At 53.0% G+C, this 12,705-nt stretch overlaps 4 protein-coding genes across 4 annotated transcripts; 2 read left to right on the top strand and 2 right to left on the bottom strand.

Moving 5' to 3' along the window:
* Positions 1–259: 259 nt before the first annotated feature.
* On the top strand, positions 260–1,265 carry N7532_008757 (class I SAM-dependent methyltransferase; the record flags this gene model as incomplete). Its single annotated transcript, XM_056621249.1, has 2 exons — positions 260–440; positions 505–1,265. The coding sequence occupies 2 exons, from the start codon at positions 260–262 to the stop codon at positions 1,263–1,265; spliced, it is 942 nt and encodes a 313-aa protein (XP_056472055.1).
* A 381-nt stretch (positions 1,266–1,646) lies between these two features.
* On the bottom strand, positions 1,647–3,117 carry N7532_008756 (SIS domain-containing protein; the record flags this gene model as incomplete). Its single annotated transcript, XM_056621248.1, has 2 exons — positions 1,647–2,615; positions 2,746–3,117. The coding sequence occupies 2 exons, from the start codon at positions 3,115–3,117 to the stop codon at positions 1,647–1,649; spliced, it is 1,341 nt and encodes a 446-aa protein (XP_056472054.1).
* A 1,180-nt stretch (positions 3,118–4,297) lies between these two features.
* N7532_008755 (nicotinamide/nicotinic acid mononucleotide adenylyltransferase) lies at positions 4,298–5,290 on the bottom strand (the record flags this gene model as incomplete). Its single annotated transcript, XM_056621247.1, has 3 exons — positions 4,298–4,567; positions 4,628–4,901; positions 4,980–5,290. 3 exons carry the CDS (start codon positions 5,288–5,290, stop codon positions 4,298–4,300), a joined length of 855 nt encoding a protein of 284 aa, XP_056472053.1.
* Positions 5,291–6,019: 729 nt separating this feature from the next.
* Positions 6,020–12,444, top strand: N7532_008754 (HECT-type E3 ubiquitin transferase UFD4; the record flags this gene model as incomplete). Its single annotated transcript, XM_056621246.1, has 6 exons — positions 6,020–6,240; positions 6,316–6,648; positions 6,707–7,015; positions 7,090–7,879; positions 7,941–12,180; positions 12,248–12,444. 6 exons carry the CDS (start codon positions 6,020–6,022, stop codon positions 12,442–12,444), a joined length of 6,090 nt encoding a protein of 2,029 aa, XP_056472052.1.
* Positions 12,445–12,705: the final 261 nt, after the last annotated feature.

The raw sequence follows: 12,705 nt of genomic DNA, 5'->3' as shown, positions 1-12,705 counted from the left end.
ACGCCCGCTAATTCCACCCAGCACCTGACTCAGTTCTTGACAATCATTGTATTCCTGCTGAAGCCCATCTACTGCAAGGTTGAACACCACTGGACACCTCGCAAACTCCGCGCTGTGATTGGCTGACCCGGTCAGGAGCCACGGGAGAAAAAAGTGGATCTTGGCATCCGAAAAGTTGGCGGCAGGTCATTCCTCGCGACTCGGAGCCTCGAGATCGGACCATTGGACTTCTCTGCTTCAATTCCTTTCAAACTCCACCATGTCTTCTCGCTCCGCCTGGCGAGCGCTGCACTACAGTGCGAAGCGCCGTGCCTTCCAGCCCACCACCCCCTACCGCTGCTTTTCCTGCACCCGTCGGGCCCATGACCCAAAGTCGGACCATGAGCGCATGACACACTTCGGGTTCACCAATGTGCCTGAATCGGAGAAGGAGTCGCGAGGTACGTTATGATCTTGGGGGGTTGTAGTCTAATTGAGTGCATAGAACTAACAAAACACTCGCAGTTGGCGCTGTCTTCAGCTCCGTCGCCTCCTCCTACGACACAATGAACGACCTGATGTCCCTGGGCATCCACCGAATCTGGAAAGACCACTTCGTCCGTTCGTTGAACCCGGGATGCCCCGTCGCAAACCGCGATGTGGATGGCAAGACCAAGGGCTGGAACATTCTCGACATCGCCGGCGGGACCGGCGACATTGCCTTCCGCATGCTCGACCACGCAACGAACATCAACCACGACCTGGAAACACGGGTGACGATCAGCGACATCAACGCCGATATGCTGGCCGAAGGCCAGAAGCGATCTATCGAAACACCCTACTACAATACCTCGCGCTTGTCCTTCGTCGAAGCCAATGCTGAAAGCATGCCGCATATCCCCGACGCCTCGGTCGACCTCTACACCGTTGTTTTTGGAATCAGGAATTTCACGGATAAGCAGGCTGCTCTCAATGAGGCCTTCCGCGTTCTGAAGCCCGGTGGTGTTTTTGCTTGTATGGAATTCAGCAAGGTGGATAATCCGCTTTTTGATGCCGTGTACAAGCGCTGGAACTTCAGTGCTATTCCCCTTATTGGTCAGGTTGTTGCGGGTGACCGTGATAGCTATCAGTATCTGGTGGAGAGCATTGAGCGCTTCCCGAGCCAGGAGGAGTTCCGGGGTATGATCCAGAAGGCTGGGTTTATGATTCCGGGCCGTGGGTATGAGAACTTGACTGGTGGTATTGCTGCTATTCACAAGGGTATCAAGCCGGTCATCAAGTCATGAGGGCATATCCGAACGTTTTTACTTGCATGAGTTAAGGCACCGGAGTAAGTGGGGGATTCCCGACATTGGAAAGTGGTGGGGATCGGAATGTGTATTATACAATTTTCGCATAGTGCTTCTGTATCAACTACCATCAAAATTTAATCTTCGAGTGAGATACTTCACCAGATGAATAATGTTGTAATGCTCAAAAGCAGGCCCTCATGAATTTCGTGGGCCATATAAATGCGAATCATCATAATACTATATCAATCTCACCCAATGCAAGTAAAGACAGGCGTAACATCGTCAACCGCATGAGATAGTGCGGATGGTATGTGCAATTTTAAACAAAAGGTATGGGCAAGAAGAAGACAAAGACGCTCAAGATGAATGGGGACTTCATGGCTCCCAAAGATCCTCCGCCTCCATGACCCCTATGCAACTGGCCGGACATGTCACATCTTTCATCACCGCAATAACTGAGATTGGATCTGTTTCAACTCGGGATGTGGACACTAGATGCCGCAGCTCCGAAAGGGAGGTTGATTCCGGGACAAGGAACCAGTTGGCTCGGGGCACGGCGAGAGGACGCCCGGAATCTTTAGCCACGGCATCGGAAACGCGTAGATCGACATCTTTTTGGCGGGACAGGAGGGCACGAATGCGTCGTGGTGGGACAATCGTAGAAGGTGACAGGAAGACCCATGATTTGGCATCGGGATGCTGAATAGCTGTGAGGAGGATATCAAGAAGTCGGACATCGGCAGGTGAATTTGATGCAGACGCCGATGCAGTGGGAATCTGATCAAGGGAAACAAGCACCTCCGACGGAATGCGGCGATGCTGAGGTGGAGGCTGGAGAGTGAAAGGAGGGATAGATGAATTGCCATTGAGATCCTCCCACGGGAGAGAAATGGACGAGGATGGCGAGTCAAATGTAATTGTCGAAACACAACTCGATGGTGTAGTCAGTGGTGTATTTCCAGCAGCAGAAGCAGCAGCAGCAGCAGCAGCAGCACCGATAGCACCACCGGGATGGAAGCTACGAAAGACCTCTGCCGGTCCTCGTCCAGGAGCAGTATGCAATTTCCGAGCTGCGGCAATGGCTAATGCATCTCCCAAACACAAAGCCACGGTCGTAGACGATGTCGGGGCACTGACTCCAAGGGACGCTTCTTCATTCTCATGAATTGGTGCCGGCAGAAGAACACCCATGCCAGACGGGCCATGCAGAGAAAGTAATGGACATGCTGACGGGTCCGTATGTGAAGTCAACGCGATGACCGGGACTGTAGCGGGAAGATGCGGGAGCAAAGAAAGCAGCTCGGGGGAGCGACCCGAGAAGGAAATGAGGAGAATCGTATCGTTCTGCACGGGATCAAGTCAGTTTAAAATCCAGCGCAAGATTCGCTGGCCCTCGCAAAGAAGCGTAGAGATAGGCTAGTCGAAAATGTGTCCATGCAGGACAAATGCATATGCAGACGCAGGTAATGCTTACCAAACGAACCAATCCCAAGTCCCCATGCAACGCCTCCGTCGGATGCAAGAAAGCACTGTATATACCAAGACTGTTCATCGTCGCTTCGATCTTGCGTCCGATCTTCCCACTCTTGCCCACCCCGCAAACGACCAATTTGCCCGCCTCACGCACACTCCGCGTAATGAGGTCCACCGCGCGCGCGAGATCCTGCTGCGCTCGCGAATCGTTCTGGTAGAGGCGCTCGAGGTGTGCGAGCGCCGCTCGCTCGGTCGACATCACATGGATTGCCGTGACGACGGAGGTAACATCTTTTGTTGTCGTTGGTGGGGGTTCGGACGGGTCGGGAGGAGTGAGCGGCCATGGTGGCAGGGTGACGGGGTCGGACGCCATGGCGAGGGAGGGAGAGGTGTCAAAGGCTTTGTAGACCATCGCAACGATGTGGAGGAAGAATCGCCCTGAGGAAGACCGTAAGTTCGCGCCCGGAAGACGCCAGGCGCCAGATGGGAAAATGTGGAGGGCCGAGAAGAGATCAGCTCAGTCGATAACGGAAGATAACAGGTGCATCGAGCGATCGCCTCGGCCGCGTTGTGATTCGCGGGGTCAACGCGGTTGAGGTGGAATGCAATTGCAATGTGTAATTGAAGCTTGTTATTCCGTGCAATACTCCTTTATGTGCTACAGTGTATTATTGCTGCTCAATTGAGAACTACCTGTCATTGCCGAATGGTGTCATCTATTTCCGCAATGGTGTGCATCGGGGCCGCTTGACTCAATTCCGGCCTTCGGAGATACCACGATACTACCGAACAGGCGTACTAGTTGCGTAGTGGCAGCTGCAGAGAAATTGCTAGAACTGAGTGAGTCAACCCCAAGGTGCTTAGTATTTTATGGAGATTGACGCTTCCACACACCACCTCTGTTTGCTACCAACCGATAAACCCTTCTGTGGCTTTTCAGGTATCCGCCTCAGATTTAGTGCTAAGTTGACTCCTGCTCGGAGCTTATATCAGCTGCCTCTCCTCAATTTTTTCTCTCGTAACATGGAAAAGTTACCGAGGTAGACCTCGTGAACGGATTGATGACTGGGTAGAGGACCAAGTAGGTAGGTGATTGTGTATCTACTTTCTATACAATGCCGGCTACAGAATAGAACTATTAGATAGGTCATCTTCCTGTTATAGAGAAAAGATTACAGGTCAAATCTCAAAGCAGAGGTCTATTAGAGCGTCATATGTACAGACCAGGGAAAGAGAATAGCGTTATGTACAAAGACTGCTATGAAGAATATGAAGAATAAAATTCCGACCAGGTCGAAAACGCCTTTGAACACCAGAAATCATTAATCGTCTTGTCCTCGTACAGCGCCAAAACCTGACTGTCTACCCAGCCCAGGTCAAGCGAGCGGGCATCTGCGCAACCCCAACCGATATGGCGGGTCGCCAGCCCATCGGACACCCATTTTTGCGGAGTCCGATCTCACGACCGCCGGCAAGAGGAGGACGAAAATGGGGGTATCGTATCAGAGTCATGTTTCGCTCATTTTTCGTCAGATAGGGTGGCTCGCATATGATCACCCCGACTTGCCGTCCTGTTGACGCTCCTTGCCCTTCTCATTCGTGGTGCCGTCATCCTCGTAGAGATGATGTTGCTCAATGTAGTGGATGACCGGCACAGGGATGAGGTAGCGCACACTCATCTCGCGGCGTAGGAAGAGTCGAATCTTGGTGCTGCTCACGTCGTTCTGAATGAGTTGCTGGATCACATGGATGTTGTCCTTCCAGGGCATCAAACTGGCCAGGGCCTCGTCAATGTCGGTGCCGCTGCGCTCCACGATGAAAGACTGAAATAGAATTAGCAAGTTGTGATAGATGAACCTCGCGGGCCGAGAACGATCACATACGCCGTATTTGCCAAGAATGTGGTCCAAATCCTTCTCACTCCAAACGCCGGGTGTGGACATGGTATGAATCAGATCAGCGCCGGCCAGCAGAGCGATGCGGACGGGCTTGCGGGTCCCATTTCCGACATCGACACCCCCGCGGACAATGTTGATTTCGTGGTCGAAATGGTCCAGCACGACGGCGGTCGGCTGGTACTCCTTTTGCATGGGCTCCCAGGTATCCACCATCAACCAATTCGAGGTTTGGTCAACCGCCAGTTGGCACATCGCCACCCTGTCGCGAATTGTAAGCAAGGGGGTTCCGGGACGCCATGGCTCATTTCCCGTATATTCCGAGAGGTGCGGTTCTTACCGATGATCCGCGCTGGCCAAACCGGCCTTGCGATAGGCGTCTGACACGGGCGACAGGTAGCCACCAAGGAGTTCGAACTCGGTGCTGAACTTGACGTAGTCTGCAGCCATCTCAAACATGCGCAGGTGAAGGTAGGTGATCGGGGAGAACGAGCCGCAAGCGACCAGCAGCAGCGGGGTTTTCTCGGGATCGTTCATCGTGCGCTTGAGGCGAAGCTCGGGGAAGACGTAATCGTTCATGGGGGCGGAACGCACGTCGGTGGGAGGCAGGTGAACATCGTCACTCTGGCCTCCAATCATTTCGGTCGTCATGGTCGGCGTGGACAGTGGAGGAGTTGGGAATCGGCAGGGTTGGGGAAGTGGAGAGGGGAAGAGAAAAGTCTCGCGCCGAAGCGGGGGGCAAACGGGGAGGCGGAAGGGACTACGCCGGCTCACAGTCGCCCTAGGCAGACAGACAGCCAAATACAGCAGATGCGAGCCAAAGGCACCAAATTCCTTCAAAAAAATACTCCCGTGACGGTGACCGGTGATTATTAAGAAGCTCGGTGAGTCAATCGAGGCTGCCAACGATGGGGTCCGGAATGAGGGAGACAAGTGGAGAGCGATAGTGCTGGTATACTATTTCTGGTTAGAGTAGTATAGGCCTCGCCTCTGCCGGGAAACAATCCCCGCCAAGTATTTAGTAGTCCGGGGTCTGGAGGATATTTCCAAGTTGGTATGGTATCACCACGGCCTAATATTAAAAATGGCGAACGGAATTAAGTCATTTCGATGTTCCCACACAAGGTCCCCTGCGTGTTGAAAATAGACGCCTGGTTTGTCCGGTGGCCATTAGGTCATCGTCCGGCATTTTCCACCACGACCGTGGGTGCCAGCCAACTCCAAAAAAAAAAGAGAAAAGAAAAAGAAAATCGAAAAGGAGAAGCGAACGTGCTCGAGTAAAAAGAAAAAAATTCATCGTGCGTGCCCAACGGGCGAAATGCGAATGCGCGGACCAGTGGGAGTCTGCAGGGTGTCTTATATCATCACTGGCAGTTTCGAATGTTGCACCTCCGCCGCCTAACACCGAATCCATCAAGCTACCCTCTCTCCTCACCTCCATCTTTCTCCATCTTCCTCCATCCACGATCTTCTTCTTCCTTCTCACGCAACCTTCGAATTCAGTTCTGCGGTTCTGATCCCCTTTCTGCGACCGCCTATCACCAGCCTTCCCCTCCAGCTCGCTCCATTCCCCCGTTCAACGTCTCCATTCTCGACCTGGTGTGCGCATGGCGGGTTGTGACGGTGTTTCCCCCACAGCCTAATCGAATCTCTCCGATCCGGTAACTTATGGCCAGGCAAAGGCCCTCCACTAGTCGCCAGGACCCCCTCGAGGATTATTCCGTCTCCCCCGCTGGAGCTTCTGCCGCCTCTTCGGCTTTGAGGTATTACCCGCCCGTTCCTTCGCCCGAGCTTCCATATCCATACCCTGCCCTCCTGCTCTGCATTTGCTCTCGACTGCAGACTACCTCACGTGAACGCCTCGCGGACCTCGTGGACAATCATTTTTCATTTCATAACCCTCAGTTGTTCACCGCGGAACGTGGGGTGCCTGTTATCCTCGAAGCATCAGAGCTCACCCTTCCCTCTCAGCCAACCGCTGCTACCCCGATCATTCACCTCGCTCTCTGGTGAAGTCTCAGTGACACAGAGAGGAAAAGCAAAAAACCAAACACACACAGACCCAAGTGACTATCAAAACAAATACTCATGTCCCGCAGAATCACTCGCTCCTCCGCGAGACTTGCTACAGACCCTCCTCCCCCCCGCTGACGCCGGTGCTACTTCAACTCCCGCCGCTGGTTCGGCCACCCGGAAACGCAAGGCCTCCGCCCGTCAAGACCAGCCATCGGCCGCTCCGAGTCAGCCAACGGCTCCTTCGCCTCCTCGACGATCGAAGAAACAGCGAACCACAGCTCCAAGCACAGCTTCGTCCGCCGGTTCTGCTGCAGGTTCTCGCCGGACTCCCCGAAGTCGCCCAACCATGTCACAACCAGGGTATGTTCATACCCACAATCATACGTGTCTTTCAAACGGATTGCTAACGGATCCTTTTTTTTTTTTCACCACAGACCATCTTCTCGACCGTCTGAGGAATTGAAGTCAACCACATCCCCGCCCCCTTCCCGGCGGAGATCTAGCCGAAACGGTGAGTCCTCGTCGACCGAGATGGCCCTTCCACCCCCTGACGGAAAGCAAACCACTAAATCCGGTCAACCATCAGATCGGCTTGCGGCAACACAATCTCCACCCCCACGGCGACACCAGAAGAAAAGATCTGCCAAGACAAACCCTGATGTCACAGAGCGGGATGCGGAGGAGGATCTGGAAGAGCATGAAGAAAATCACGAGACAGCAGAATCCCCGACCGGCGATAGCAATGATGGCACAAACCACTCCGCTTTCGACGATGAAGATCTGGACCCGTTCCATAGCAGTCTTTTCGGAGGCCGAGGTGCCATGGGCCTGCAGAGTACCCTTCGTGCCCTGAGCGGCATGATGTCCGGCATGTCTTCACGACTACGGGATATTCTCAGCAACCTAAGATCGAAGGAAAACCCTTCCCTTCAGTTGATCGCCCTACAGGAGCTGTCGGATCTGTTACTTGTCTCCAATGAGGACAACCTGTCTGGCCAATTCTCTCCCGACCCTTACGTCAAGGAACTGGTGTCTTTGATGCAGCCGAACCAGTTTGGTGAAGAAAACCCTGAAATCATGCTGCTTGCTTGCCGCTGCCTTGCCAACCTGATGGAAGCCCTTCGTGGCTCAGTGGCCAACGTGGTCTATGGCGGTGCCGTGCCAATACTGTGCCAGAAGCTCTTGGACATCCAGTTTATCGATCTTGCTGAACAGGCTCTCAGCGTAAGTACACCCCGCAAACTTCATGAGATTTCAGACATCATACTAACCAATTTTCTTGCAGACCCTAGCCAAGATTTCAGTCGACTTCCCTGCTTCGATCGTGCGGGAGGGCGGCCTGACGGCTTGCTTGACATATCTCGAGTTCTTCCCAACAAGTACCCAGCGAACTGCCGTGACCACTGCGGCTAACTGCTGCCGCAATCTTCCACACGACTCGTTCCCCGTAGTGCGGGATGTGATGCCTACGCTACTGAACGTGCTGTCAAGCAATGATCCTAAAGTCGTTGAGCAAGGATGCCTTTGTGTTTCCCGTATCGTGGAGAGCTTCAAATTTCGGTCCGAGAATTTGGAAGAGCTGATCGAACCCCCTATGCTGAAGGCTGTTCTAAGACTACTGCTTCCTGGCACCACCAATTTGATTGGCCCACATATTCACACGCAATTCCTTCGCGTACTTGCCATCACAGCAAAGGCTAGCCCGCGTTTGTCAATCGAGTTGCTGAAGATGGATGTGGTGGACACCCTTTATCAGATTCTAACGGGCGTCTCGCCACCCGAAGATACTGATAGCACCGCCGTCAAGATGGACAGCGTTCTGGTCATGCAGGCGTTGATTCATAGACCTCGCGAACAGGTCTTCGAGACGTTGAATGTCATTTGCGAACTTCTACCAGGCGTTCCCAGCCGTGAGGCATCGAAAACAGACAGCGTGCTCAGCTCCTACTTTGACAACAACATGTCCATCGGCCTGAAATCTTCCAAATCCAAGGATACCAGTGAGGAGAGACTTGCGTTATTCGAGGAAAGCAAGCCAGAGCTTAAGCGGTTCGCCACCATTCTGTTCCCAACATTGACCGATGCCTACTCGAGCACTGTCAATCTCCATGTCCGTCAGAAGGTTCTTATTGCCCAGCTGAAAATGCTGCATATCCTTGAGCCTGCCATCATCGAAGATGCGCTGCGCACGGTTCCCTATGCTTCGTTCCTGGCATCTATCCTCTCCCAGAAGGACCATGCCTCCCTTGTTTCCCTTGCTCTCCGTTGCTCCGAATTGCTATTCCAACGACTGGAGCACGTCTACCAGCACCAATTCCATCGCGAGGGAGTTATCTCGGAGATTGTCAAGCTTTCAGAAGCACCTCTCTCTGCCGACGGCGAAAAGGCCGAAGAAGCCAAGAAAAAATCAGCCAACGACTCGAATGATGTCGAAATGGTGGATGCTGGTAACGCTAGTAGCAGCAAGAACGACGAGGACTCCGAAGATGATGGCGATGATTTTGACGAGGATGAAGACAACGAGGACGATTCGGACTCCGAGGATTCCTCTGTGTCTGGACGCCATTCGCTGGCTAAGATGGACAATGCCCTCAACGATCTCGTCATTCGCGATGCCCAGGCTTTTCTTAAGGTCTACGAAGCGGGTCATGGTGCGACAGCGCGCATCGAGGCCCTTCGAATTCTTACGGAGCTCCAAAACCTGGCTGGTAGAATCCGTGAATGCTACACCAGCCAAGACGAAGACGGCCTCGCGTTGTTCAAGAGTTTGGCCTCGTACTTCGATGGAGATGCTTTGGAGAGTATCACCAGCTCGGAGCTGCTTAACTCTGGCATAATAGAGGTCCTTCTCGAGGTCCTCGGCGATTCTCAAGGTAAGAAGTCCTCGGCGCAGTGTCTTCCCGGCCTGGCTTCTGATAATTATGCAGCTCCCAACATTCGCGTTGCGCGGTCCGCTTTTTTGCAGGCCTTTATGGGCGCTACGATTTCCGAAAAGGCTCAAAGTCAGAGCACTGCTGTTACACCTTTCAGTGTTTTGATTAGGAAGTTGCAGGATTTGCTTAGCCGAACTGAACATTTCGAGGTCCTTACTGTCAGTCACAACTCTCTGGAAAACACTCGCAGCAATGCCACACACATGCTGGGCAAACAGCTACGCCTAAAGCTGGTCGCGGAAGATGGAACTGAGGTTCCTCGACCTTACCGCAACATCATGGTGGCCATCCACGCCATCGCTACTTTCAAGGCGCTAGACGATTTCCTCCAGCCAAGAATTGCTATGTCAGAGCGCCCTCGCTCGTCGCGGCAAACCCGTGATTCAATCCTATCGCAAATTTCCGAGGCAGCTCGCCTTCGCGACCAGCTCGCTGGTTCTCACTCGTCACTGGGGTCTTCTGGCCGGAACCCAGGTGGCCGGACCGGGGGTCGAAGCCAGGCCAATCAATCTGCCGATGAGGAACAGGGTCGAACAGCTTCTGGCCACCGTCATCACCGCCGGCTTCATCTCCAGCAAGAGGAGGATGACCATGATGACGAGCCACTCGAGTGTGCCGATGAGAGGCAACTCAGCGAAGAAGAGGAAGATATCGACGACGGCGATGAAGATGAAGAACTCAACACTATAGTGGATGATCTCGAGGACGATCTCGAGGAGGATCCGGTTCACGACCCAACCGCAGTGAACATGGAGGTCGCATCGTCTGGAAAAGTCACTGCCCGCAAGGAAGATGGAACCCGGATTGGCACCCCATCTCAATCGGCGCCAGCATCCAAGCCTTCGTCTTCGACACCGAGCACCGCGTCATCCAACCCACTGCGCAACCCTTCACTGGCAACTGCTGGACGTCCATTTCAATCGTACGCTGCGGCGATGGCATCTATCCCTCAAGACTGGCACATTGAGTTCTCCGTAGACGGAAAGCCCGTCTCCAGTGATACTACAGTTTACCGCGCTGTTCATCACAACCGTGACAACATCGAAGAGACCCAAGCCAAGAATGTTTGGACTGCCATTCACACGGTCACATTCCGCCGCGTCCCTGGACCCCCTCCGCCCGAGCCATCCACTCTTGCCAACAGTGGACAGGAGGATTCTTGCTCTGGCGATAGCCTTGAAATTCCTTCGTCTCTCAGCAAAGATGCTACAACCGCCTCAATTCTTCGCCTACTCCGTGTGCTGCACGAGATGAATGCTACGATCGATGATATTTTGACAGAGAATAGGGATCCTGTCAACATAACACCCGAACCATTGGCTCAGTTCATCAACACTAAGCTCACAGCTAAGGTGAATCGCCAATTGGAAGAGCCTTTAATCGTCGCCAGCAGCTGCCTTCCCAATTGGAGCGAAGATCTTGCAAGGTTGTTCTCATTCTTGTTCCCCTTCGAGACAAGACATCTTTTCCTACAGTCGACTGCATTCGGATATTCTCGCGCCATGATGAGGTGGCACAACTCTCAAAGCACCGAAGACAGTCGTCGGGATATGCGTCGTGATGACCGTCCGTTCCTAGGTCGACTACAGCGACAAAAAGTGCGAATCTCGAGAGCTCGGATCCTGGACTCGGCTATGAAGGTCATGGAGCTATACGGATCTTCGCCAAGTGTCCTCGAAGTTGAGTACTTTGAGGAAGTCGGTACTGGTTTGGGACCGACTCTCGAGTTCTACTCCACCGTTTCCAAGGAATTCTCCAAGAAAAAGCACAAGATCTGGAGGGAAACAGATGATGTCTCCGCTGCGCCCGAGTATGCTTTCGGCAAGCGGGGTCTTTTCCCAGCTCCCATGAGTGATGAACAGGCCTCGAACGAATCTGGCAAAAAGCAGTTGAACCTTTTCAAAATTCTTGGAAAGTTTGTTGCGCGTTCAATGCTTGATTCTCGTATCATCGACATCTCCTTCAACCCGGCTTTTTTCCGCATTGCCGATACCTTGTCCTCTGTTGCCCCTTCCCTGGGTACAGTCAAAGCAGTGGATGAGGATCTCGCCAAGTCTTTGATCATGCTGAAACAATTTGTTAAGGCGAAGAAAAATATCAACAAGAACAAATCGTTGTCAGACAAGCAGAAGGCCGAGGCAATCCAGAACATTGAGGTCGATGGTGTCCGCGTGGACGACTTGAGCTTGGATTTCACCTTGCCAGGATACCCACATATCGAGCTTGTTCCAAACGGCTCCGATATTTTCCTCAACATCGACAACGTCGATCAATACATCGAACGGGTTATCGACATGACCCTGGGCGTCGGTGTCCGCCGCCAAGTGGATGCCTTCCGAACTGGATTCTCGCAAGTGTTCCCGTTCTCCTCTCTCCGGGCATTCACTCCCAGTGAGCTCGTCATGCTGTTTGGCCAGGCCGAGGAGGACTGGACCATCGAAACTTTGATGGACTCCATCAAGGCCGATCACGGATTCAACATGGACAGCAGAAGCGTGCGCAACTTGCTCCAGACCATGAGCGAGCTGGATAAACAACAACGTCGCGATTTCCTTCAGTTTGTTACGGGTAGCCCGAAGCTTCCCATTGGTGGTAAGTGCCTATTTCTCTTACCCTTTTTATAACTGTGTTTGTTCCAGAGCTAACTCTATCGCTATAGGTTTCAAGAGCCTCACTCCCATCTTTACGGTGGTGTGCCGCCCCAGTGAACCTCCATACACTCCGGACGACTATCTTCCTAGCGTCATGACCTGTGTGAACTATCTCAAGCTGCCGGACTACAGCAGCCTGGACTTCCTCAAGGCCCGACTTTCTGTCGCTATCAAGGAAGGACAGGGAGCATTCCACCTGTCCTAGATGGTCGATTCACGCACAAACGGCCCAAAATGACAAAAATGTCTTTAAGCCTGGCTGGTCCAACAATTTCACTCCGTCTGCTGGCGGAACGCCTTTTATGACTCAATGACGTGACTCAAATTTTGCACTGAAACTCCCCATTTTCAAGTTTTCGGCTGGGCTGCGCCTTTAATTCTCTCGTTAGTACTTTTTTTTCACCTGGGATATGGGGCGTTAGGTGGGGGCTCTTCTTTCTCTCGATAATCCTAGATAGCAATGGCT

This window comes from Penicillium argentinense (assembly GCF_028826775.1).
Source record: "Penicillium argentinense strain IBT 30761 chromosome Unknown utg000009l_segment0_segment0, whole genome shotgun sequence".
NCBI classification, from domain to species: domain Eukaryota; kingdom Fungi; phylum Ascomycota; class Eurotiomycetes; order Eurotiales; family Aspergillaceae; genus Penicillium; species Penicillium argentinense.
Note: the sequence above shows the minus strand (reverse complement) of the source record. Positions and strands in the feature narration are given on the sequence as shown.